The 27,576-nt window shown below is 36.6% G+C and overlaps 1 protein-coding gene across 2 annotated transcripts in view; it reads right to left on the bottom strand.

The window, feature by feature from the left end:
* Window positions 1-27,343, bottom strand: part of LOC142351852 (uncharacterized) — a 75,572-nt gene extending 48,229 nt beyond the window's left edge. Inside the window, exons 1-8 of one of the 2 annotated variants that reach the window (XM_075404082.1) lie at window positions 26,847-27,343; window positions 26,689-26,778; window positions 20,503-20,559; window positions 20,297-20,435; window positions 19,931-20,104; window positions 11,960-12,319; window positions 5,275-5,506; window positions 645-854 (exon numbers count right to left, since the gene is read on the bottom strand). In XM_075404082.1, coding sequence (XP_075260197.1) covers window positions 645-854; window positions 5,275-5,506; window positions 11,960-12,319; window positions 19,931-20,104; window positions 20,297-20,435; window positions 20,503-20,559; window positions 26,689-26,778; window positions 26,847-27,211 — 1,627 coding nt within the window. In that variant the 5' untranslated portion in view covers window positions 27,212-27,343. The remainder of the gene's footprint in view (window positions 1-644; window positions 855-5,274; window positions 5,507-11,959; window positions 12,320-19,930; window positions 20,105-20,296; window positions 20,436-20,502; window positions 20,560-26,688; window positions 26,779-26,846) is intronic. The other variant, XM_075404083.1, reaches the window with a different exon arrangement.
* Window positions 27,344-27,576: the final 233 nt, after the last annotated feature.

The following is a 27,576-nucleotide window of genomic DNA, read 5'->3' as shown; positions in this document are numbered from 1 at the left end:
AATACCGAGAGATTTTAAGATTACAGAACTGAGATAGCGATGAAGGGCAGTCTGAAAAAGGTGTGAATATTCTCGTTGACTGTTTTCTCGATCTGAAAGTTTTTATATTATTCACAATGCTATATTCTGCTTATTTGGAGAAATTAATTCTTTCTTTATAACCAAAAATCAACAACGGTTACATTTACAACAACTGTTAGTTAAAGGAGCATATTTGAAAATAGAAAACCAGCTATATAAGAATGAGCACCTTCAAAACAATCGTCGATGTCACAACACATTAGCCTTTTTTACTCATTAGCAACTGGACTAAGGTCAAAAGGACGGCAGATCAATTGAAAACTGATGCATTCCTCGGTTAGGTTTCCACCCACGTGAGCAAAAAAATTGAGCATATTTACATAAACTAATACGTGTTGTTCCGAAGTCATAATGGTTTATATAAACTTAGTATCAACCATAACAGTGTAAAAACGTTCAGTTATAGGTCCTATTCAGCCGCGCGGGGGGAGGTGAAAATAAAAGTTCCATTGAATCGTCTACAGGCAACAATTAGTTTCCGATTTAGGGTTCAAAGTTCTATCTCTTCGATCTAGTGTCGTCCTTTCGATCACTTGTCCAGTCACCAAACAACTATTACTCACTATTATTGGGCCAGCTTTCATGCTCTGTACTGGCCAGTAATGCTCTATACTGACTAGAGAGATCAGAAATACTATCACTGGAATCAATCGCAGAATAAGCCGGCGGAATGATACAAACAGCAGACATCAAAGGTGTTTGCACTTCACTGCCGGCTCCGTCTTCATTTTCATCGGGGGGCTCAAGCCCAGAGAACCCGTCCATTACACTGTCTTCAACAATTAAACCGCAAATTATCGCAACTGCTTTGATCTTGTTTATTATTAATAACTTTGATCTTCCTTTTAACTTTGAAGTTATTGAGTAGTGACCCACCTCTAGACAATATTCTTGGCTGTTCTATTCATATAATTCCAAATCACAAACTGATCATTTCAGCTTTTGTTTTGGGCTAAAATTTGACCGCCACAAACTCGCTATTGTATTGATGTTAGGCGATCACATTGCAAGTTTACATGCTTTTTTATGCTCACTCAAACATTAAAAATTTGGCATTTACAAATTGAAAAAATTTTGGTGTGAAGCGTGGTGAAAATTTACAGAAAATTAAAATTTATGAGTGAAAACTAATGAAGCAATTGATTGAAAATTCCACATGCAATGAGAGCAACATATGACTACTCCTCAGAAAATCAGTTTAATAACTGTTGGAAAAGGTCAACAAAACAGCTTTTTGAGATCTTCGCATAAGGGAAACTGAAAAAAAATGACCTTAATAATTGTTTGAAGTTCCTGAGAAGTGGTAATTCATTTTTGATTTTAAAAAATAATCACGCATTTCAACATAGAAATCCCATTGAAGAAGTTGAATAAATGCCATCAGGCACCTAAATGCTGTCAAAGAGTTGGATAAAAAGATGGTAGACGTTTACATAAATATGAAACAGAAAAGGACTTTTCAAATTCAAAATGCAATCGAAGTAGCCTCAATATTAGTGTTAAAAGTCATTTAGAGAGCACGGCAGATCGTTCTATATAAAAAAAGTAATGACTCAATTCAACTTAAAACTAACTGCAAATGAGTGTAAATAGATGTCATTAATTCACAGTTAAAGAACGGCACGATACGGAGAACAACACGGATGCTTTCTAATGTTTGCGGCGTCAAAAAAGAACAATAAATGAACGTCGAAGGAAACCAAAATAATTTACGAAAAATGACGTAGTTTATAACTAACATAGTTTATTCCTCCGTCAATAAGAAATAGACTAAACTTAAAATATGTTTAATAAAACAGAACAGTGTAATGACAACAAAACTCGGATCTATTCTGTTTCTCTCCCCCAGTGTTTTTTACGCCCCCAGTTACAAATTATATGTTGTTATATAGCACATTGCTATGTATAAAATAGCACGTGCGCCTGGGGGGCGTAAAAAATATAAGCTGGGGGGGGGGGACAGAATAGATCCCAAAATTCTACGTAAAAATAGCGTGCAAAAATTATACTTTTGCAAAAACAAAAAGTCAAACCAGAAGTCAATATCAAGCAAAAATGGCATTAAATCCACTCGACTGCATCATTGGTTCAACACTCCATTTTGGAGCATTTAAAATTTGAGCCGAGCCAAACGGGAAAATGACAATTGTGATCTGAGATACTTATTAAAAAAGCTTACGAAATTCTCAGCAAATAGAGGAAAGCTTCAAAAAAGTATTTTTCCGGACGCATTGCCACATTGCTCAACCAACCATGTCTTGAATTCTGAGCTTCAAAAATGTCAAAAATTTCTTTATAAAATGAGCCTGACCATTGCAAGAAAGACGCCCTCGCCACTCTTGATTAGAATTGAAAGACAAAAAATAAAGGAAAAAATGACTTCCAGTAGCAAGTCAGAATTCTAAGGGTTAGATACGAAAAGTAATTTTAACACAACACATGAATGGGAAAAATATTTAAATAGAACTGTTAAATATATATGTTCTTGATAGAAAACCAACAACTCAAATTCTCAATTATCAGAGCACTAGCGTTTGGGGCTTCATTCAAAAATTAATCAAGAAATTGACCTAATCAATGAAAGACGTTTTTTTTTTGAAAACCATTGTCGAAATCATTTAAAACCAAGACAACATGCTATAATGAACGTCAGAAAGGAAAGCATAATTGGAAAGTTGAATAAATTTTTGGAAAATGTCATGACTTTAAAACAACTGTGTTGACTATTGAACACATGAATAACCTTTAGTAATTCGCGAAAAATTTCACGCCTTAAATTATTCTCTGTGGGGGGGGGGCTCTCTTTACTACTCCAACCTGACTCAAATCACTACTCCAATTTGCCTTCTCATTGGCATCACACAGAACTTCTGAAACCTGTGAACAGACCGCGCCTACATACAAATTTTTGAAATTTTTCGAATTTTTTTTTGAAATTTCGATGAGACAAATTATAGCCTAGCTCTGCTTGCCGGCTATTAAAAGACATGCAGCCGAAACAAGCTGTTTCAAGCAAAAAAAGGCACTGTGGTTCATTTAAAACTAGTTTAATATCTAGTTACACGGGATCAAAAATTTACAATTTGAAAAAAATAGCTGGCAGATTGCCAGAAAATAGCCGCAATAGATTTGTAGATCGGCAGTAAAAAAAAAACAGTAAAGACAGACCGAAAAAATTCGTCTTTTCATTGAAGGCTGATTTGTTATATTTCGATTAAAAATTTGCATAAGTTATTGCTGCCTCTATTAGCTGATCTCAAATAACATTCATTTAGAGTGACACACACCCATCTTGACCTTATCTCTTTGAATTAAAGTAAATAAAAGTCAATTTCAAAGTGAGGAAGTCATTTTTGAGAGTGAGGTGAGTCAAGTGTGACCAAAAATTTAATCACGCACATGAACAAAAAAAAACTCGCTCCACTAAGTGCGAAACATGACGTCACACATGCAATTCAGTTGAAATTGCATGAACGAATGAACTAAGTGGCTGTGACGTCATATGGTCGTAACAAAAATCATGACGACGAAATAAAAAAACTAAGATAAGGCCAATAATAGCCCCAGCTATCACTGTGCGGCTATTAAAAAAAGAATCGACTACGGTAGTATGAACTGCTCTCAAACGACACTCAGGGTGACTACTGTAGTTAGCTTAAGCCAAGGGAGGCATGGATTAATGGAATGTACAAAAATCTAGGGAGTATCATGCGCTTCATAGTCTAATAAACGCTCTAAGAAATTGCACTGCTTTTGTCCTCGTGTTTTACCAGTTATAATCGGTCAGACAAAAACTTGATCAAGCGAAAAATCGCATGAGAAAGAAAAACATGATGCAAATAAATGCTACAAATTTTGTCAAGGCCAATTAAACATAGCTGGCAGATTGCCAGAAAATAGCCGCAATAGCTTTGTAGATCTGCAGTCTCAAAAAAAACAGTAAAGACAGACCGAAAAAATTCGTCTTTTCATTGAAGGCTGATCTGTTATATTTTGATTAAAAATCTGCATAAGTTTTTGCTGCCTCTATTAGCTGCTCTAATAATCTTCATTTAGAGTGACACACACCCACTTGACCTTATCTCTTTGAATTAAAGTAAATAAGATTGCCTGATTAGATGCGAAAGAATACACCTGCGTGCAATATAGAGATAGAAACAGATACACATCTAAATTAAAAATCGACGCCGCTCAAAAAACTAGGTAAAAAACATTCAGCGATAAATTAATAAAGCTTGTTAAAATTAATTCCACAGAAACCTCTTATTAGTGACCTTTACTGCACAAATGAGTTCCTTTGACCTTAAACAAATTCAAACTTAAGTTTTGAAGTGCAAAAGTCATTTTATTGAGTGAGGTAAGACACGTATGATCAAAATCTAATCACGCAAATAACCTAAAAACTTTTGCTAAAGCGAGAGAGAAACGACGTCACACGCCCAAATGTCGTTACTGAGAGGAAGAAGCATTCAGAAAATTTGACTTTTTCAGCTTTGCTGTGTGAACAAATGTTAAACGAAAAAAGAGCGTCAGACGACGAAACAAAAAAACCAAGAGCACCGCAAAATAGCTTCGCTCAGCTTACAGCTTTGCAGCTATAAAAAGTCAATTTCAAAGTGAGGAAGTCATTTTTGTGAGTGAGGTAAGTCAAGAGTGACCAAAAATTTAACCAAAAATCGAAAAAACAGTAAAAATCAGTGTGAAATTGCCGCATGTGAACAAAAAACCACAAGCGAGAAAGCAATTTTTCTTCAAACACCGTTTTCTCACTCTACTTTAAATTTAGAGCAAAAAATTTTTACGCCGCAAAACCACTCGCTTTTTCGTTCCTCTTGCTGTTTCGGCGTGACCAAAATCACTACTCCAATTTGACTTCAAAAATCATGAAAATGTGTGAACAGATCTTAAAAAAATACAGCGCCCCAATACAATTCAATTTCTTTGAATTGTAAAAAAAAATCTTTGAATTGTAAAAAACCCAAGAGAAGGCCAATAATAGCCCCAGCTATCACTAAATCAGATCTCGAGGTTTCTGGAAAAGTGACAAGAAATCGCAATTACTATTCATAGACAATTACATGCAGATCTAGCTAACAATCATAACACAGAAACGTGCAACTGAAAAACAGAAAAATGACAAGTGTGTGTGTGTGAGACGGATTGGGGGGGGGGGGGTCGTCTAAAACTACATACCTGCGTCTCCTGGTTTCTGAGGTAGAAGAAAGGACGTCAAGACCTCCTTACAGTGAGTTCCCGCACTCGGATCACCCCCAGCACCTACGCTGTTCCCGGTCAAGTGCTCGCGATTCCTTCTAGAATGTTCCTCTCGCTCTGTCTCACAGTCTGGACAGATGCCAGTGCCTGTTGCCTCTTCACAGTCTACTTGTATTGTTTCAGTTTGGAATTTTGGGAGACACTGAGATCCCTAAACATGTTAATAAATTCGATTATAAATAGAACCAAATAACCATTACTAGTTCTAAGCATAACAGAATTCGTGTTTCACATTTGGCATTTGAATCTGCTATGATGCACCCCCCCACCCCCACCAACGTAGGGCGCATTGCAACTTTACTCCCCACGATCTATATAACAAGGCAATATTAGCAGTTTAAGGTTAGAACTGACAAGGGGTGCCGAAAAATCCTTAAATTCTCTTCGTGAAATTGTCTAACATCCCTCAATACTTGCCAAAATTTCCGAATCTGAACAACAATAATTACAAACATATAACTCCGAGATAAATTTCAGAAGTGTCTGTGGATCAATTTTGCTGTTCCATAACAATGATACCAACTGATTCGGCAAAAAAGTTAATTAAAAGCGTATGAAGTCACCCAATATCATTGCTGCTGTTGCATAGAAGCATAGGCTTAATAACTTCTTAGTCACGTGACTTAAGGGACAATGTTCATCTATGGATCAATTCTTATGTCTATAAAAGCGTATGATCTTAGGCACAACATCTCAGTACCTACGCAAACAAATGTCTTAAATTTGGTTTCTTGATAAGTCTATGGTGAAAAATCCGGGAGTTTATAGTTGATTTTTCCAAATTTGATTTTCCAACTCATGATTCCGCAATTGATAAAGCGTTCAAAATTTATACATACATATGGCGAGCTTACTTTCAAGTATTCAAATGAGGCATTACAAAGCATTAAGCCGATATGAATAAAAACAAAAAGCACGTCTTCGTAAACTTCAGGACAAAATGTGTCAACTTGAAAAAATGATTCACGCAGGATAAGCTGATGAACCCTCATTCATGTTCAGAAATTTCAATTATTCAAAGCAAGTAAAAATTTCGAAACTTTGTTCGGAAGCGTTCAGATTTCAATTTAGAGAAATGATCATAGAAGCGTTTTGGGGCAATCTGTACTTTCATTTACGTTCTACAACAGCAACTGATCTAAAAATATAGCCAACTATTAAGGAGTTATGATCGTAATCACCTAAAAAATTAACGAATGTACTTAAATTATTTGAATTCGAATTACCACATTCATTATTAGCTTTTGGCCTTTGGTGTATTTAGGCAAAAAGTTGAACCCACGACTGTCCAAACGCAAAATTTGAGAAAATCGTGGCTAGTTTTGCTACCTTTTCACTCGTTTGACCTTTCCAGTTTCCCTCAAATTTTACTATAAAGAACTTCATAGATGAATTTTTCAAAATAGTTAAGACGCCTCAAAGTCCGGTTGCTTGAAATTTCCAGTAGATGAAATTTTGCTTTCACAAATCCTATTGTATAGCTTTTTATACCTTAAATAAAACAATTTTTGATTTCTGTGACTGTCAAGGAGAATTGACTGAGAACAATTGCTCCAACTTTTTTTCAGAATTCGGGAATATATAGCAAAGCCTGCTTTTTCCTTCAGTCAAATCTTCGATTTTTGTTTACAGATCGTAGAGAAACATCATTTTTTAGCCCTTTGAGGCTAGTTTTTATTTTAAAACTACAAATATTATCGCAGGTTGGAGGAAAAGGGGAGACCGAGTGGTGGTAGTGGTTGAGGAGGATATTAAATTATATTAATATAATTACCAGAAAAATGTCATAAAACTATATTGCAAAATATAATTCTATTCAATTTTTAAAATTTGTTTGAAAACGAAAACAGACGATTTTGCTTTCGAAATTAATCATTCAAAAAACCAGAAAAACAACTTTTTTGTTACTTTTCGCTATCTTTCTCTCAGTGCCATTTTAGGCTTCTACTGTTTCATCTTTCAATAGATTTTTGATTTAACCAACAGAGAAAAACTTTAAGACGTGAAAGTAGAAAAATTAAAGAGACGGTAAATTTTTATGAAATATTTAGTTTTCTTTCTTTGAAACGATCCTTCTTCTAAAACAACTATTTGTGCCTTATGATAGGTTTGTCTGAGCCAGAAGCTTTACTTAAAGGAACAACAGTCATACACCCTTATGTACAAGTAAACTACAGAAAAAAAAACTTCTGAGAAAAAGTAAACAAAATTTGAGAAATTTTGTTTATTTTTTTACTCTGGCCTCTCAAAAAAGATATTTTACGTGACAATTAGGGCCTATACACATACTTAATTTGACTCAACGAAAAACGTTAGGCAAAAAAAATACTTTTTGAGAAGAAGGGGAAAGATCGAAAGTTTTGCTCAATTTTATATTCTGCCGATTGATCCTGATGCTTCAGCTGACTTTAGAATTTCAGCACTCCATTGGCCACAAGCTAACCACCCATTTTAGTCAAAAGAAAATCTGATAAAAAAACGTAAGTCCGGGAAAATTTCCGGAGATAGAAATTCATCTTTCTCGTAAACTTTTTGCGAGAATTGACACTATGCATTGTAATCCCTCCGCATTCTAAAAGCTCAATGAATTAAGGTGTTAATATAAAACATACCCGGCAGATTGCCGGAAAATAGCCGCCGTTGATTCCAATAAGCATGATTGGGATTGAAATAACAGAAGATATTGAAAAAAAAGATTTTTGTACAAAAACATTTTTTAAGTCCGATTTATTTTGATGGCATTTCGTAGTTGAACATACTTCTGTTTCTTAGAGAGAGGCTACAGGGGCTACAATTAATAACAATAAGCATTAGAGATGGTAAATAAGACTTATAGGAACGACATTCAAATAGCGGGCATCTAAAATTGGGCTTTATGGGTTTATCCCGTTTCTATTTCTGACATCCATTTTTGTACTAACTCTGTTCATTTTGAATTGCTTTGCTGAGCAACTGATGTTCAAAATCACTTTTAGCAGAATGAGAGAAGAGAGAAACTAGCCTAGAGAAGTCAAAAAGATTTCACGAAAAGGCGGCAAAATGAGGTAAAGCGAAACATTTTTTTATTCGACGAAGTAAAAAACATAGCAGGACAAGTCCTGAAATACAATTCAAAGAATTGAATAAAAAACTTACAAGTACTCTATCTGACCAGCAGATCACGTGAACAATGCCAGCGAAAACAGAAACAAAATCATCTCCAAAAAACTGAGAAATTAAAACAATCAAAAAAACTGAACAAAAATATACTCGTTTCAAAAACTCTAGAAGCTTTTACCCCTAAGGCAAAAATTGATCTCTTTAATTATACCTATTTCAAAAATATGTTCAAAACCAATTTTTGTTTCTGAAATCGGTCCAGTATTACATCTGCAATAACTGAAAGAAATTCATTGGCCCTTGAAGATCGATTAACTCGAAAATGACCGAAAAATTCAAAAAAGAAATCAATTGCAAATTTTAATGAAATGTTACAAAAAATCGTGATATTAAAATCTTTAGAATCGTTTCTGTATCTAAGGCTATTAGACGCCATCCCGTAACCAAATTCCAAGCCTTCAAAAATTCATGGGCTCAAAGACCGATAGGCAATAATTTTTTGAAAATATTTCAAAATTCAAAAAATAGAAATTCTTTCAAATAAAATGTAGAAAACCATTCACTTGCCCCCTAACAACTATTTAATAACATACTATCAAACATTGGATGAGGTTAGCTGGCTACTGAGGGGAGAAAAACTGACTAAAAGACAAATGTTTTGTAACATTCGAAAGGTCAAATTGTTGAAAACAATTCCATTGAAACTAACAACCATGCAGTAACTTTCATCAGACCGTGGAATAGGTTTTTTGGTACTTGAGAATGGACAAATATTAAAAACTGAAAAAAAAACTTCAGAAAACCTTGAAAAAAATTGCAAATTTTATCAAAAATGTGCTAAAACTTGAGACATTAAAATGTTGAAAACCATTTCGTTGTTGCTAGAAACTATGCAGTGCCCTAATATCAAACCTTAAAGGATATTCTTTGACCCCTAAAGCTGGAAAAACTCATAAAATGACAAAAATTTTCAAAAAACTTGAAAAAAATTGCAAAAATTAGTATTATTTTGCGTGTTTGTGTTTGTAGTACCAAAACATATAGCTCATAAAAATAGTAAAAAAAAGAACTTTGTCTCGAAAAAGGCCTTCGTCAACTTTTAAAAACTTCCACCTAAGACTAATCAAACCAAAAACTGAAAAAATCACAAAAAAAAACATGAAAAATTGCAGCATTTTGAGCCCAAAAACTCCTAGAAACGACCTTTTAACCTTCAATAAAGGCCATCCCAGCAGCTGTACCACTCTAAGCACTTGAATGACTACTAAAGCCCTCTTTGCGCCTCTAATGAAACTTAATGCCCGTTGGGCTTTACCTGTTTATCCCGTTTTGAAAGATCAAAGTCATTGAAAAATGTGTGAACACATCTTAAAAAAAAAACACAGCGCCCCAATACAATTCAAATTCTTTGAATTGTAAAAAAAATAGGAGCGCTATAATAGCCAGCTGAGAAGATGAGGGCGGCTATTAAAAATAACCGAATTGATTCTTTAGGGGCATTAAAAAACGAGACGCAACTACTAGTGGAAAGAGCGAAAAATATTAATGGACTTTGTACAGGATGCCTTTTTTTATTTTGTCGAGGAACAAAGTTGGTACTTACAGGCTAAAACCAAGTCCACAGTTTAATTAAGGGTTCTATACAACTATGACTAGCCGAATTGACCATAGACGAATTTTTGACAAGAACAAAAAAAACAGTCGTATGAGAAGAAACAAAGATCTCTGCCAGCATTGCAACCGTCCACTCAGCCCATCTCCTGTTGATTTTAAAACGTACTTTTTCCAGCTGACTCAAAATATATTGAACGATCAGAATACAGAATCCACCTGTGTGATGCAATTCATACAAAAAAAATATTCATTCAAAGCGGAAAACGTAAACAAAATGGGCGTATAAGTTTCAACAATAGTTTCTGTGAATCGCATTCTTTGAGACTAGTGAGCTGAAAGGCTCTAAGAGAACTTAATGCCCTCTGTGCGCTACGGGTTTATCCCATGTTTGAGCACGAAAAGTCAAACGGGCCAGACGAAAAATCGGTCAAGCGAAAAATTGCATGAAAAGACCGCAGGACTAAAATAATTGCTAAAAACTTTGTTTTTGCTGCAAATACTTGTGACACACTTCGTGTGAGAGCAAACAATATATCTCACAAGAACAATAGAGCCACATTAATTGCTAATAATTTTCTTTTTGAGAACGCCAAACGCCATCAGAGCTTCACAATAACTTCGACCAATTCATTTTTAAACCCCTCCAGTACACTTTTAAGCATGTTCCATAACCATTATCAAGTTTACTGTATAGAAAACTCTTAATAAGAAGCAGGTGAACTTTTGAAATTTATAGTTGAAAAGATTGAGAAAGGTTTGACCGATTGACTATTTATCCGTAAAAACGTTTACTTTGAAAGCGCGATACCAGTACAAAATCCCGAAGGTATTTTCAGGCTTTACTTAGCCGTTAATTAGAATCGGGAGCAATCTTTTCCAACTTACTGATCTAGTTCAATTTGAAATTTACAGAAGATTTTTCATCAAAGGTTGCTAAGAAGTTTTGCCCAGAAGAAAGCAAGTGGTTAAACGGTCAATTCTTTGACCAAATAAAACAAGTTTCGCATTTTTAATCAAAGCAGGAATTGCGGTTCAATAACCAAGAACGTATTCAATAGCGGTCATTAAAATTTGCCAAGATGACCAACATTTACAGGCAACTTACGCTCAACGAAAGGAAATGCAAAACTTCAGGAGACCATTGACTGCAATTACCCTAATTTTATCCATGCTTTTTGCATATAACCAAGATCATGCTTTACCGGGAATTGAAATTAATTGGTAACAAAATCTAGGTTACACTTACAAAAAATGGTGTTCATTAACTAGTTATTAAATTAGCAATTCATAGCGTACTGGTTAGCATGTATTTTGCAACTGAAAATCTTTTAAAGAAGTGTCGCTATTAAGCCTAAAAGTGGCAGTTTAATTTGAACATCGAAACAACAATTGCCTTATTTGAAGTTTATTCCTACGCTTCCTCGACCTCCTATTAAACTAGCAATCTAACTACGCGACGGCAGCAGAGGTTCTGTTGATTTGTGGCAGTAGGAGTACAAGTGAAGCCTACAAAATTCAAGCCGCCTTGTCTCGCATTATTTGTTCGCTTGCCTTTTGAAAATAAAACCGACAACATACAAATCCACAACAGGAAACAATTGCAGGTTCCAATTCCTTTCCTCAATACTCTACCTCGGAGTAAATGTTTGTATTTAATAAACAAGCACCTAGTTCAGCTTCAAAAAACACACACATACACATGCGAAACTTGATAAGCTCTAACTTATCCAAGCTTTCAGGTATATTGAAGAAATGTTATGTAATATAGCAGCGCACATTCATATTGACGGGGTACTTTCAGCCGGGCTAAATTGGATAACTGTTTGTATATTTAGGAATTAAGCTTAGAGATTAAGTTTTGCCCAACTCAGCGGGTATTTTAGCCCCGAACCTGATTTGTTGAAAGCCACACAGCTCTTAAGCCCTGAATGGAGTCAAGGCTCTTGGGCAGGTAGCTAATTTGATTGCCAGTCAAGTCCAGAACTTTCAAGTTGTTCAGGTCACCAATATTATCTGGAATTGCTCTAATTGAATTGCGTCTGCATGACAATATAGTGAGGCTTGAACAATTGCACAATTCACGCGGTAATTCGAAGAGTCGGTTTTTGTCCACATGAAGAGACCTTAGATCTAAGAGGAGGCCGATTGAGCTTGGAATGTTTGATAGTAAGTTGACTGACAGGTACAGTTGCTGCAGCTTGGAACAACTTCCTATACTGTCAGGAATATCCACGAGGAAGTTGACATCCGCCTAAAACATTCACATTTTGATTATTTGAAAATTTAAAACTTTTTTTGACAAAAGTTTGAGAAAGTGTTGTAAACTTAAGCAGTTTTACTTTCACCGTACATAAAACAGAAATTCGGTTCCAAAGTGATGGCAATTAAACAGTTCAGATAACCTTATTTACAATTACTTAGACCGGGATTACTTAACCGGTTTATCCTTTTAATTTGATTTTGCCCTTAACTATATTGCGTATAGAATAAGTCTGAAATTAGCCTTGTTGAGTAGCTAGCGACGCGGGTAACGTGAAATACAGCATAAGCCAACTAACGTCGGACCGATTGCTCTCGAACGACTGGCGAGGTAAAAAAAAAATAGAAGAGGCCATAGGCCAGAGAAACTTTTATCGTGCAAAAACTTCAAACTGGGGAGCCGTTTGAGCCGCGGAACTCTCGGATAAGAAATGATGACCTTAACATCTACGCCATACTGGCTATATACAGTCATCACTCACAACCTGTTTTACTTTAGCAACAGACTTAATTTCTGGGTGCGCGCAATTCCAATCTTTCAAAAAATCACTCAAAAAGTGAAATCGAAAGAATTTTTTTGAAATCGGTGCACAAAATTTTGCCTAAAAAAGACATACGTTTACAAGAATAGCTTCCAATTAGTTCTAATGCAATGAACAATTTCTAGCGTACAGCCAAGCTTTTCAAATGCTTTGTCTTAAGGTCAACAAAATTTGCATTTTTCCGTCCAAATCGTTTACTTAAGGTTATTTAAGCTAAATTACGAAACTACTAAATCTTCAATGTTGCAAAAAGTATTTATGCTAGCAGAAATGATTCAACTAATACGTTAATACTTCCAATGCAAAAACATTTCAATGTATCGAATTCGTATAATACGGATATGCTTTTTCACCAAATTTTTATCATTACATTAGCTTGAAATCAGAGCAAATATTCTAGAAAGCCGACTAGCGTCGGGCAAATTCATCTCAAACGACCGTCTAGCGGTTGGCTTCGTTAGTACCCAGCTGTGGCTCAGAGCTGCAAGCATTGGGATGGAGGTCAACTGATTGGGGGAGGGTTGGGAGGGCTGGACGTGAAGGGGTGAGTGGGAAGGGGGCCAAACTATCAACATCAAGGAGCGCCCTTCACATCATGAATTTGTCGCCTCAAAACGGTTTTGGTGAATCCCATTCTCCGAGACACTAAGAGAACTTAATGCCCTCCGAGCGTTACCTGTTTATTCCATTTTTGAGGACGAAGAGTCAAATGGGTCAGACGAAAAATCGGTCAAGCAAAAAATCGCATAAGACCACAGGACTAAAAATAATTGCTACAAACTTCGTGTAAAAGCAATTAAACAGATAACATTTTAGCAGTTTCCAAATAACAATAATTTCGGACAGTTTCCGTTTTATATTAAAAGAAAATTTGTTCCAATCATGAGCCAGATCTTACGTAACATGATCTTTTTCCAAAACTTGATAGAAACTTTGGAAGCATATACACATTGCCGTCTTGTCACCCTTGTATTCCTAGGCAGGTAGGCTGATAGTCTGTCCGTCGGGTGAACATAGCGTTATGTAAAAATAAAATTTTGAATAAAATACTCATGTAAGATTAAACTAGGTTCCCCAGAAGACGAGCAATGATGAATAGTTCGGCGGTATCAATTTTGGATATCTTGAAGGCACGGGCCACGCCTTAAGCAAAATTAGCGAAAAGCAGAAATAATGCGAAAAGCGAAAACTAGGGCCTATTAATGTTTTAGTTTCATTTAGCACTGTAAATCAACCCCTCGAAAGTTTCTCACAATTTTCATCGCCAAATAAACATTTTCTTAGTCAAACCCTGTTTGATTTTCAAAAGACAGCGTACTTCTACATTATTTGAGTGAAATGAACCGAGAAAAAGAATACACCCATCTGTGCCTCAAACTTTTAAGTTCTACGCCCGTTTGGAGCAACATTTCTAGTCGTTCTATCATTTTTCTGTTTTGGTTGCCTCCACGTCCTATTCGTGCGTACTCGATGACTTATTTTTGTCAGCATGACTCCGAAAGTTAAAAGTGAGAAAGCACATGCGCTAACTTCGAGCTAATTTCACACATCCAGATCAAGCTTTGGCGGGTAATTTACGCTATTTATATAAGCTGATTTACTACGTATATTTGCCACCCATAATCAAACAACAGTAAATTGATATTCGAAACAGCTGCGTACTCTGCGTGCCCCTCTAACCTCATCAATAGGTTATGGGCCCAGAAAACTGACAAGTGAGACAAGACAAGAGAAGGGTGGCCTGCTTGAGTGACAACGAAGGACAGAGAAAGAGAGGGTGTCTTGATCAAAAGAGAGTGCCAAAGACAGGAACGGAAGGAGAGAGAAAGAGAGAGAGAGAGAACAATAAAGACACAGAAAGAGAGAGAGAGAGAGAGAGAGAGAGAGAGAAGAGAGAGAGAGAGAGAGAGAGAGAGAGAGAGAGAGAGAAGACAGTGAGAGAGAGAGAGAGTCAAACTCTGAAACTGTTGATTTAGTGAATTAATTTTATGCTTGATATTTATAAAGTTAAAGATTCCAGCGCGCGTCAAAGCTTGATTACGGGTGTGTGAAAAACACTCGTGATTTAACAAAAAACGGTCGATTGAAACAAAAGAGGGTCGATTAAAAGAGTCCGTTTATTGAAAGGTGTACAATCTATCTGTAAAACAGATTGAACTTGTAAAAGCGATTTTGGTCAGAACCCCCGGCAGGGCATGTAACATTGTGTAAACCATTCGAAACATATGAAAACCTGCAATATGGTTGAATATAGTAACAGCATAGTAAAAGGTGATGCATAGAAAGCTTGCTTGAAGAATTTTGCGAAAGTTGGCCCATGCGTAAGAGAAAAGTTTAAGCTAGTGTTTGAGAAATTATCTGGAGGATCCGTCCTCATCGTGCTTAGTCGCAGTGGGGGAATCAGTGGCTATATTGGTCAATGTCCACACCAACTTTGTCAAGGATACTACATTCTCAAACAAAATGGGTCATCTTTTATACTAAGTAGAAAGATTTTCTCATATAGCTTTTGAAGAGCACTGCTTTCTACAAATTTTCTATTTTGTATAGTGACGATTTTTTTTGCAGACTCTGCTTTGCTATTAAAAATTTTAAAGTAGAGGTCGAAAGGTTTCATAAATAAAAGGTGTCTGGTGGCCAATAGTTTTACTTTTAAAAGACGTTTATGTGTGTTTTCCAAAATCTAAGTTACTTTTGCTTTTAAAATTAAGATGTTTTGTTGAAAGAAAAAACTTCGTTTTATAAACATAGCTCATATGTGCTGAAGGTCTGAAAAAAAAGAACTGTTTGATGTTCTTTAATTTAGTTGTCTAAGTTGTTTGTTAGATTAGCGTACAGTCAGGTTCTTAACTTTAATTTTACCTTGTTGAACGTTTAAGTTTCATTTTCAAAAGTTTTAACACACAATAATAGCTCAACTTCTTAAGCATGAATAGCAAAACAATTGATAAACTTTTTTTTAGCGGTAAAGAAGAAGACTTTGTCTATTTTTCTGAACAGTTTGAGGCACGAATGCATGTTTTGAAGTTGAATAAAACTCTTGACGGCACCGTAGGATATAGGGGGATTATACCTACGCTGAGGGGACGACCTTCACAGGAACAAATTGATGCAGCCGATAGAAAGTGAAAAGAGATTTTTGACGAAAAACAGATGGCGATTTGGTATGAACTTGTTCAGTGCCTCGACAAGAAGTCAGTTTTATTTTTGCGACCATATAGGGGAAAAGGATCTGAACCTTGGAGCGTGTTGTGTAAGAGGTTTAAAAGTTTTGAGAGGCCGCGTTTACAAAAACTAATATCTGATTTAACAAATTTGAGAAAATACAATAACGAAAGCATAGTAGACTATAATACTAGAGCCGAGGACATGCAATTGAACCTTTCCGAAGTGGATGAGTCAATAAGTGAAAAAATGTTTGTCTCGATACTTTTGAAGGGACTTCCTCGTGAATTTGAAAGTTTTTATACTCTGGTATAATATGGTCAAGATAAAACCTTGGATGAAATTAAACGTGATTTGATAAATTTTGAAAGTGAGAAACGCAACGACAGAAATACAGAGAAATCAGAATCCGTTTTCTTTACCAATGATCGAACTTGTTTTAGTTGTCACAAGAGGGGGCATATTGCAAAATGTTGTCGTGCACAACCGTCGGAACCTAACAAAGAGAAACCTAATTCAAAAATAACTTGTTTTAAGTGCAAAAAATTTGGACATATTGCCAAGAACTGTTTTACTTACAAAAAATTTGAATCCTATGCAATGAAAAATGAACGAAAAAATAATTCGAAAGAAAGTCAAAATTTAGTATCGGAGGAACAAGAAGAGGAAAGTTTTAGCTTTTTCTCGAGTGAGAATTGTGTTGAACACCAAGATTTTATCATTGACTCTGGTGCAACAAACTACATGATTAAAGATAGAAGTAATTTTGCTAACCTGGATGAAAATTTTTCGGGCATAATTCACAATGCCAACAAAACGCACTCTGCAATATTAGGAAAAGGGGATGTTGAGTTTTTCGCTAAGAATAGCAATGAAGAATTGAAAAAAATTGTTTTAAAAGATGCTTTATTTGTACCTGATAACTCAAAAAACAAAATTTCTGTTTCAAAACTTAGAGAAGCGGGTGTCGATGTTTCTTTCGGTGAAAAACTTGAACTTGTTTTTAATAAAGTCTCGTTTCCTTTTGAAGTTGAAAATGGATTGTTTATGTGGAAAATTTTCCTTGTTCTAATGAAAATTGCTTTAACGTTGACAGTTTACAAATGTGGCATGCAAAGATGGGACATAACAATTTTTCTGATTTGAAACGTCTGCCAGAATTTCTTGAGGGTATGAAAATAAGTAATTCAAATATTAAGTATTGTGAAGTTTGTGAGTTAAATAAGTCGAAAAAACAGCCTGTTCCCAAAGATTGCATGACAAGAGCGAAAGAAACTTTGGACATTGTGCATACAGATGTCTTAGGAAAAATTTCTCCTGGAGCCGTTGATGGCCATTGTTCTGCCATTGGATTTGTAGATAGTTTCAGTAGTTTCTCAAAAGTTTATTTTATGAAAACAAGAGAAGAGGTCTTGGATAAGTTTAAACAGTTTTGTGCTGATGTTGGAAAACCAGGAACTTTAGTTTCGGATGGAGGTGGAGAATACATTTCAAATGAGTTTAAGCGTTATTGTAGGAACCAAGGAATTCGTTTTGAAAACTCTGCTTCATATACTCCTCAAGAAAATGGAAAAAATGAAAGAATTTGGGGAACTTCTGTTGCTATGGCTCGCTGTTTCTTAGACAACGCTTGCTTGGACAAAAAATATTGGACGTATGCTTTGAACATGGCTTTTTACATCAAAAACATGCTTTTGCATTCAGCTCTTGAGAAAACACCTTCTGAATTGATGTACAATAAAAAACCTAATTTATCTTTCGTCAAACTTTTTGGTTGTGTGGCATTTATGCATATTGAAAAGCAATTTCGCAAAAAATAAGACCAAACCTCAAAAAAGGGAATTTTTCTTGGGAATTCTGATAATAGTAAATGTTATTTGATTGGGTTTGAAGACGAAAAAGGAGAACTGAAAATCCGAAAGTCACGAAACCTAAAATTTAATGAAAATGAATTTTACTTTAAACAGAAGAAAACACAAAAGTTAGTCGCAGACATTGATAACCATTCAAATGAAGTTTCTTTTTTGAGTCAGCTGGCTATCGATCCTTTGCTTCCAAAAAATGTTGATGATGCTTTGCAAAATCCGAATTGGTTTGAAGCAATGAAAAATGAGTACGACTCTTTGGTTGAAAACAATGTTTGGTCCTTAGTGAAAAGTGATGAAAAACCAGTAGGAAGCAGATGGCATTTTGCTTTGAAATTCGGCCCTGATGGTGATATGTCGCTATAAAGCTCGTTTTGTTGCAAAAGGTTTTAGCCAAGTTTTCGGAAAAGATTTTTATGAAACATACTCACCTACAACTAGACTTTCAATCATTAGAATTTTGATGTCTCTGGCTATTTCTAACGATTATCTAAACGCTCCGATTGAAGAAGATGTAGTCATTAAACAACCTGAAGGTTTTGAACTTATGGATGAAAATGGAAAACCATTTGTATGTAAATTGAAAAAGAGCTTGTATGGTTTGAAACAATCTGGGAGAAACTGGTTTTTGACTTTGAAGGCCTTCTTGATTACACTAAGATTTGTTAACTCATTTCATGACGAATGTTTGTTTATAAAAAAGCAGGATGAAAATAGTTGGAATTCTTTGTTTGTGGGTAGATGACTTAATAATTTGTGGCCTTTCGGAAAATTTTTGTGATTGGTTTTACGCTGAATTTTCCAAGAAATTTAAAATTAGTGACTATTCAGAATTGACGTGGTTTTTAGGAATGAAAATTGAGAGGACTTCATCGGAAATAAAAATTAGGCAAGAAAAATACATAGAAAAAATATTAGAAACTTTCAAAATGAACGATTGTAGGCCAATTGGCACACCATTAGAAGAAAATTGTAAACTTTCAAAAAATGATTGCCCTCAGGGGGGGAGTGAGGAGCAACTTAGAATGAGCAAAACTAATTTCCGAAGTTTGCTAGGTTGTCTTAACTATTTAGCTTTGTCGAGTAGACCTGATATTTGTTTTGCTGCTAATGCACTAAGTTCATTTGTTGAAAATCCCGGAGAAGTTCATTGGAAAGCAGCCAAGCGTGTTCTTAGATACTTAAGAGGAACAATGAATCAGACTTTAACTTTCCGTAAGACTCAGGTTCTGGATTTGTTGAATTTTTCTGATGCGGATTGGGCAGGGAACATAGATAATAGGAGGAGCACTTCAGGTTTTTGTTTCAAGTTAAGTGAGTTGTCTGGAGCAATAAGTTGGGGTTGTAAGTCCCAAAAGACTGTGGTAACATCAACTGCTGAAGCAGAGTTTAATTCTGTTGTTGAGGCGAGTAAAGAAGCCATCCACCTAAGTGGAATCCTAGAGGACTTAGGAATTTCCTGTAAACTACCTCTGAAAATTTTTGTCGATAATCAGGCTTTTATTGCATTAAGTAAGCATTCAATGCATCATGGAAAAACTAAACATTTTGCCATAAAACTGCACTTCGTGCGAGAACTGGTAGAAAACCAGAAACTGAACTGTCATATTTGACTACAGAAAACATGCCTGCAGATATTCTGACCAAATCGCTTGGAATAAGAAAACACTCACATTTTCGTACATATCTTCTTGGTGAAACCTAGCTCGAAAGGAGGGGTTTCAGCATGACTCCGAAAGTTAAAAGTGAGAAAGCACATGCGCTAACTTTGAGCTAATTTCACACATCCAGATCAAGCTTTGGCGGGTAATTTACGCTATTTATATAAGCTGATTTACTACGTATATTTGCCACCCATAATCAAACAACAGTAAATTGATATTCGAAACAGCTGCGTATTCTGCGTGCCCCTCTAACCTCATCAATAATTTTGAGCAGTTAGGTGAGTTTTTTATCAGTCAGTTTTGCACAAACGGAAAAGATCCGGAACCGCTTCATTGGCGGTGCCTGTTCTCTCTAAGAGGTTCTAACCTTTAGCGACTGTAAACTGTGGAGGTGCCCAATTTTAGGCGGGAGAGATCTGAGTTTGTTGTCTGTGAGACAGAGATCCTCCAGCTGTCCGAGCTGACACAGATCAATGGGCACATCTTTCAACCTGTTCACAGACAGGTCCAGGCACTCGAGCAGTTTGAGGCGTCCGATTGACTGAAAACAAAACAATTCTCTTAACCCGATTCTGCTACTATACTTTGATATTTTCCTCGTAATTACCCAAGTTCAAAATACATCCTCAGACCAAATATAAGCTTATTGGAGGTCAGTGGAGAACGCAACCACTGATAATTGTTGAATTCAAGCAAAAAATCATGTTAAACAATCGCTCCATTTCAAGCTCACCGAAGGTATCATTTGTATTTCATTGTTGTCTAAATAAAGCTCTTTGAGGCATTGCACACAACCGATCTCTAAAGGAAGAAACTCGAGTTCGTTTCCACCGACATCAAGGGATTCGAGACATTTGAGGTCGCCAATAGTGCTGAAAAATTGAAATAATCTAGTCAAAAATTGCCTTGTAAATTAAAACATTTGAAGAGATTTCTTACTCTGGCAGAACACGAAGAAAATTGTCTCTCATCTCGAGCCGTTTGAGACTCAGCAAACTAAAATTTCACAACATTTCATTTACAAATTTTGACATTTTTATTAAAGAATGAGGATCTTTTCCGTTTTGCCCTCCCCCCACTCAGTACGCTATCCCGTTACGGAGCACGTGCCTTAAAAATGAATCGTATGGTTTTTCCCAGGAAGCAACAGAAAAGCTAGCTATCTTTGTTTCTTGCTAACATAAGACAAACTAAAACTTAATGGCTTATTTTCAGATTGCTAAGTTGTGAATCACTGTGTGCCGCAGGGAACTCATTTAGGACCACTCGTTTCTTTTGTATGCGAAAAATTTTCAACTAACAAACAACGGAGAAAATAATTCAGTTCGCAGACGACACAAGTATTGTCTATTGTCTGCTGTTGAAAGTAGTTTATATGGAAAAGTCAAGGCCATTTTGCAGAGAACCGAATAACATGTAGAGATGAACTGATCTTGGATACAAAACATAGCTCGCAGATTACCAAGAAAAAGCCGCAATAGCTTTGTAGATCTGCAGTCTCAAAAAGATAGTATAAGAAGCAGACCAAAAAAATTCTTTTCAGATGTTACAATTTGATTAGGAATCTGTCAAACTTATGGCTGCTTCTAATAGCTGCTTTCAAATAAACTTGAATTAGAGTGGTTCACACTCACTTGACCTTATCTCTTTGATATAAAGTAAAGAAACGTCAATTTTAGAATGAGGAAGTCATTTTTGAGAGTGAGGTAAGTCACGTGTGACCAAAAACTTTATCCCGCCAATGAACAAAAAAATTCGCTCCACTAAGTGGAGCAATTCAGTTGAAATTGCATGAACGAATGAACAAAAAGCAAATTTGAAGTGATTGTGACGCATATGATCGTAACAAAGATCTTGACGAAATAAAAAAAACCAAGAGAAGGTCAATAATAGCCTCGGCTATCGCTTCGCGGCCATCAAAAACGAATAGAAGGCCAATAATAGCCCCAGCCATCGCCGTGCGGCTATGAACAACCGCTTCAACATTTTTTTCACGAAACATCTCCCATTTGGGATCTTTGTCTTACTGCAACACAGTTTTCACAACACAAAAATGTTACAGATACCTTGGTAATCAAATCCACAAACCTTATTTTTGATGAGCAATTGAAACAAAAAAACGTCAAAAAATAGGGATCATGCTAAACGATCAATATACCAAATAAAACATTAAATTCCTCTGAACAAGCGCATTCTTTCGAACTCACCAGTGCTTTCACACTTATCCTTTTCAGCATTCTGTCTTCAAAATTTATCTGAAAAAACCTGCAAAACATTAATCGAGATTGACTGGGGTATATAAAAAAGGGTCAATTAAGAGAAAACCCCTTCCCTAAAAGGGTAGTCGGTCAACTCGGGGGCAGCAAGTTAACTCCTATGTGTATTTATAAATTCTGACAGCAGTCAAAAATTGAAGCATCAGATGCAAAAGATAAAGAAAATAAAGCATCAGAATTATAAACAAAATAGATATGGTAAATAGCAATTAAAGTATGTGTAGTGATTTTGAATCAAGATTAGAAAAATAAAAAAGCATTTGGCACAACAGCGTCCCTTCCTCTACAATGGTCCCTATTGACGCTTCTACTGCAGGGCCCCGGCGCATGGAGCGCGCGACACGGAGGCAGAGCATGGAGCTACGCAAAAGAGCGAAATTTTGTCCTTACGTACGTGATCACGTCCGAATATGAATCTTCTTTCTTATCGCTGATCCTGGAAGCCAATCTGACGGACCAGCTCCTCCTGTAGACGAGAAGATTAACGGACAGAATGTGGCTTTCTCGACATCGATTATACTGTTCGTATTTCAGCTTCTTGATAGACTCGTGATGTGATATATAGGCATCCGGTATGCTTCTTGGGCAACTCTTCGCATACGGATTAAACACTTTCACATCAAAGAACGTTCTGCTGAAGCGTGAATCGAAGAAACCATTAGCTTGGATATCTAGTCGAGCGTCGTCATTAATAGTGGTAGTTCTATTCCCGAAGGTTTCCCCTTGCAAAGACTGAAGACAGGGCTCTACTTCGACATCATCGCAGACCTCATTGAGCAGGTTGGCAAAAGAGTCACGGATGTCATTGTGTCTTATGTGCGTATAGCCACCTTTTGGACAATGAAGAGCATGGGCTACATTAAAATTTTCTCCATATGTGCATCTTGGTGGCAATTTTACGGGATCCCATCCATATCTAAGAGCCATTCCATCTCTAAACTCTCCCTTGGTTAAATCAAAATGATATCTTTTCAATGGAAGTGCGTTTAGCCAGCATGGTGCTCCTTTTTCCATAGCCAAATTTAAAGAATATGCCTCTTTATCATTGATGAGATCTTTGATTGCCAACTTTTTCACTCGAGCTGGTCCTGTTTTTCTTTTCTGATTTTCTGAAGGATTTTTTCCTGATGAAACTCTACATCTATAGCGTTATGATTCTGTAACGGCTCACAAACCCGAATAGATCTTTCATATTCGTTTGCCCTGTCTCCGGGAAGAAGAAAGCTTAGCCCACCCTCGTTAAGAGGAAGAGAGAAGACCTTCCGGTATCTGTCATTGTAAGAGGGATGATTCAAAATTGAAGGTATAAGAATTTTATCAATTATTTTTTCGGCTTCCTCAGCAGACTGTCCGCGTTTGGAGTAGCCCTAGCAATAAAAATAAATTTGTGTTGCAATCCGTTCGTAAATGATTTGTACACATTCTTAGGGGACACCTTACTATGTTTGGCGAGCGTCTCAAGTATGTTAGTGTAGTTCACTGACTTTTCTTTCAGAAAATCGTTTCAACTCATCAGAACCAATAACTGAACCCAGAACTCAATGACCTTTAATAACATCAACATCTAATCCCGAGAAAACTTTGTTCGCTTTCTGAACAAACTCAGTTTTTGTTATAAGATGACATTTGATCACATAACCGAATGCACCGCCATGTTCGTAGAGCTTATCTAGCACGATTCGCAGTGATTCAAGGCTACCGTCCGCATTACCGTCATCTGCGTACTATTTATGGGTCAAATTTTGATCTTCGAGCATGTCAATGAGAGGAAGTGTAGCAACTCCGTACATTGCCATGGCTGTTGGATCACCTTGTGTTGTTCCTTCTTGAGACTTGATTACTCTTTTACCAATGAAGAGGTATGGGGTCTTATACGAGTTTCTGATTGCTGTATAAATTGAGGGACAAAGCTTTCTGATGTTTTTTTAGAGCCAGATCTTTACTCAAGCTATTAAACGCGTTCCTTGCATCAATCAGTAGGATCCCTTCAGTACGATCTTCAAGAAAGCGCCGCCGGAGTGCATGGATAGCATGTTCGATGCTACTCTTTTACCCAAGGCACATCTGTACGTTTCCCCAAGTAATTGGAGATCTCGTTTAACGCACTTCACTATACTCCCAGCTATAAATCGTCTTAAGACCTCGCCAATGCCAATTGGTCGAAGCCCAGGGCATTTATCTATTGCAATCAGACGACAAGCTTTATAAGAATTCAAGAAATTTAATTCTTCGGTGGCAATTCTGATTGCAAGTTTGGACACTGTTTTGCAAAGATCGATCGAGGAGGATTTGTATGATGTCAAAAGTCGTCAGCCGGATGGTGCGGCGCGTTTTATTTCAGAGCCATTAATTTTTTCAAAAATAGATGCATGGAACGGCAAATCCCGACTTTTCAGGTCAGTTATTACGTATTTAAGATCAACTTTCTGCCTACATGGATGCTTTTCTTGTAGAAAATCGAGTACGGTGCAGTTTTTTACTCTGATAGTAACTTTATCGGATGTTGATAGCACACCACCCTTTGCATCGTCTGAAAGACATCGTGAAGCATCTGATATCTTACCAGACTCCATTTGTTTGCCAAAGGCTTTAAATTCATCCACTTTTCGTTTTCTATTTAATTTCCTTAAGCGTTCCTGAAGTGCCTTGGCCTCAATAAAAAAGTAGTCGAATTTGCACCTGATCCACAGATCGAGCCTTCTAGACAAAGTTTTTGTTATTGAAGCATCATTTTCACTTTTGGATACTGCAAGTAAATGCAGCATTATCATTGTGCAAATCATAGCGCATTCAGTTTGAGGCCCATCTTTAAGCGTCCTGGTGAGAATGATGTTCATAACATCTGCAATTTTGAAGCCTACTATATCTTTGCTAATGGTAAAGAAGATTAGTTTCCAGTGAACTATTTCATTGTATATTTTCCGTAGTGTTTCTACTTGTTTGTCTTGAAATTTTTTTCAAGTCGCATGGTTCCGGGGGTGTCTCAATTGAGGGTGTTGGGTCATGTTTAGCTGTTTCTTGAGGGTCAATTTTCGCAGGTTCACTGCAGTGTTTGCAAATGAAGTTTGACTGGTGATCGTTTTTAGTTGACAGGCCGCTGCATTTGATATGCATATATGTACCGCAACCGTAGCACCAAACTCCACCTCCTCGGAGGTGAAAAGAACACTTAGAGCAATGGGTTTGAGTATCTGACATTGTCAGAGGGAGGCTGTTCACCGTGTGTAGATTAATGATAAAGATGAATATAACTATGCATAAAATTCATTGCAAAAGAAAATCACACTATGTAGATACAAGGGTAAACAAATGGTTACCGTAGAAAGAGAACTGAATTCCATCTCAACAAAAAGCAGACTTGCTGAAGAAAAAATAAGGTGAAATGATCAAAGGAACTGCATAAAATTGAAGAAATCGATGCAGAGCCAAGTTCATGAAATATATTTTCCTGTTAACAAGTTTATTATTTGAGTTGACAATTATATTAGGTGACACGACAATAAGCGGTTGGAATTCATAACATATGATATCCAACAGAACTCGATAGCATTCAAGGAAGTGAGAGCCTGAGTAGTGGTGATCATTGAATCCTGCGACAAGGCATACTGATCACAAATTATAGGGGAGGATACTGGTTGACTACATTGAAGAGGTCGATTAGGTTAGCTCCGCGATATGAGTGGATGGTTGCTCCGACTAGGCTGCCTTCAATATATTTTGTCCTGGATGTGCCAATTACTAAATCCTGTGCGTTCCAGGGCAGGATCTGTGCAGCAAATTTTCTCATCACCTGCAAAAAATATGGAACAGTATCGTCTGGTTTACGCAAATACTATCAGCTTCAAATCACGCGCAAACACAGGAGCACACTCACAGACACACAGCATATATATACACTGTATAATTATATATGAAGTAAGCATGTGTACGTGTGTAGGAACAGTACAACCTGGTGGTTACATGTCGTTTCCTCCAGGTTTGGCCACAGACCCCAAAGAACACACAAAACCTGGGGATCGTAGACCGAGACCACCAGCAGCACCACTGACAGAGCACAAAGAGCAGGGCACAGCGTACCACTGAGAGCAAACTTGACGAGCCTGTTTCTAAAATCCCTTAAGTGCGCTCCACCACACACAGGCAAATCATGATCATAGCGTATCTATTTAATAAGTTTATCACAACAATTAGGCTAATTTGGGGTATAAATGTGTGCTTTCTACGAGAAAAATATGACAGCAAGAGATCTGCTAATACAGAAAATATTCCTACCAGCTGAGCTCATAATCACAAAAAATGTCACAAATCAAATTTCATTAGGACAGTCAAACCAGAAAATTTTAAAACGTTCACGGGTATCTGAGTCTTCAACAACGCGCTCGAACAAAACAATCCAAAATTATACAATGCCAAACCCAACTTTGGAATGAATTGGATTGTTCGTCAATGCCTACAAAAATGAAATAAGTTAGCACAATGGCTTCGGTTAGCAAGAAAAGAAAAACATTTACGAAAACGCTGAATGATTATTTGGCCTCACAGCATAAATTTTTTAAATATTAATGTAAGAGCTTTTAAAGTTATTTTGATTTTTAGGAATAAATCAAATAAATTTTTAAAATTTAATTTTTTAAACGAAATTGATTGATGTCTTTAATTTTGCGCTTGAATGATTTGAATTATTTTGTAGCAAGTATTATTAAACCGCGTGCTTATAATTTTAATTAAGTTGTTGCAAAAAACAGAATATCATTATGTAAAAATATGGCACGTGCGTATGGGGGTGCAAACAATATGCGCCCATTTAGCAGGGGGCACAAACGGAAAAGAGCCGAAAAAAAATTCATACTTTTTAATTTCAGGGGGCAGGTCACTCAGAGAAATATCGTTTATGGACAGATATGTCAGATGGGCCAACTGAGTAAAACCCTCCGGAAGTCTGAAAAATACATACCGTAATCAATTAGCTTATCTTAACATATAAAGGTACCAACTAGTTGTACGTACTTTCCGATAGAGTTATTGCTGAAATCGGCTGACTGTAAATTCTTGCAAAATTTTATTGCTTCTGGTATTTCTTCTAAATCGTTCCGACTGATGTCGAATTGAAGTAACGATGTCAAAGCACCAATATTACCGGGTAATTTCTTTATTTCATTGTCACTTAATGTTAGTTGACGCAGTTTACTGAGCTTAAACAGATCTTTTGGCAGCACTGAGATCTGATTGGCGTCGAGATGCAGTTCTTCTAGCGTTTTTGCATAGCGGTAGATCTGTTCTGGGACATACTCAAGATTTGCATGCTGCCTATCAATTACTTCAACAGCTCCCACGCCGCCGCAAACACCTTTCAGCATCCAACATTTCAACATATCATAGGAGTGTTGCTAATCCGCAGATTTATGTTCGTAGTCTCACATGTTGACAACTTTGAAGTTTCGTTATCTGTCAGGAAAACGCCGAGAGCATTACTATATCTGAAGTGAAGAAAGAACGTCAAGTAAAAGAAAGCCCGCCCCTCACCAAAAAGTATAGTCGGTCAAATCGCGCGGCAAAGCAACTCAATTATGAAAATTTTACATTTTTCCATTCGTATTTTTCATTTGCGCCTTTCGCTACTACGGTTCCAACAGAAACACAGCAGTGGCATGCCGCCATTTTGACGTGCCGCGGAGGCAGAGCACTGATCTCTGCAAGAGGCAAAGCAAACTTTATCAAGTCAGAATATGAATCCTCT

Source organism: Convolutriloba macropyga, chromosome 13 (assembly GCF_964194025.1).
Source record: "Convolutriloba macropyga chromosome 13, txConMacr16.3, whole genome shotgun sequence".
In the NCBI taxonomy this organism is placed as follows: domain Eukaryota; kingdom Metazoa; phylum Xenacoelomorpha; order Acoela; family Convolutidae; genus Convolutriloba; species Convolutriloba macropyga.
Note: the sequence above shows the minus strand (reverse complement) of the source record. Positions and strands in the feature narration are given on the sequence as shown.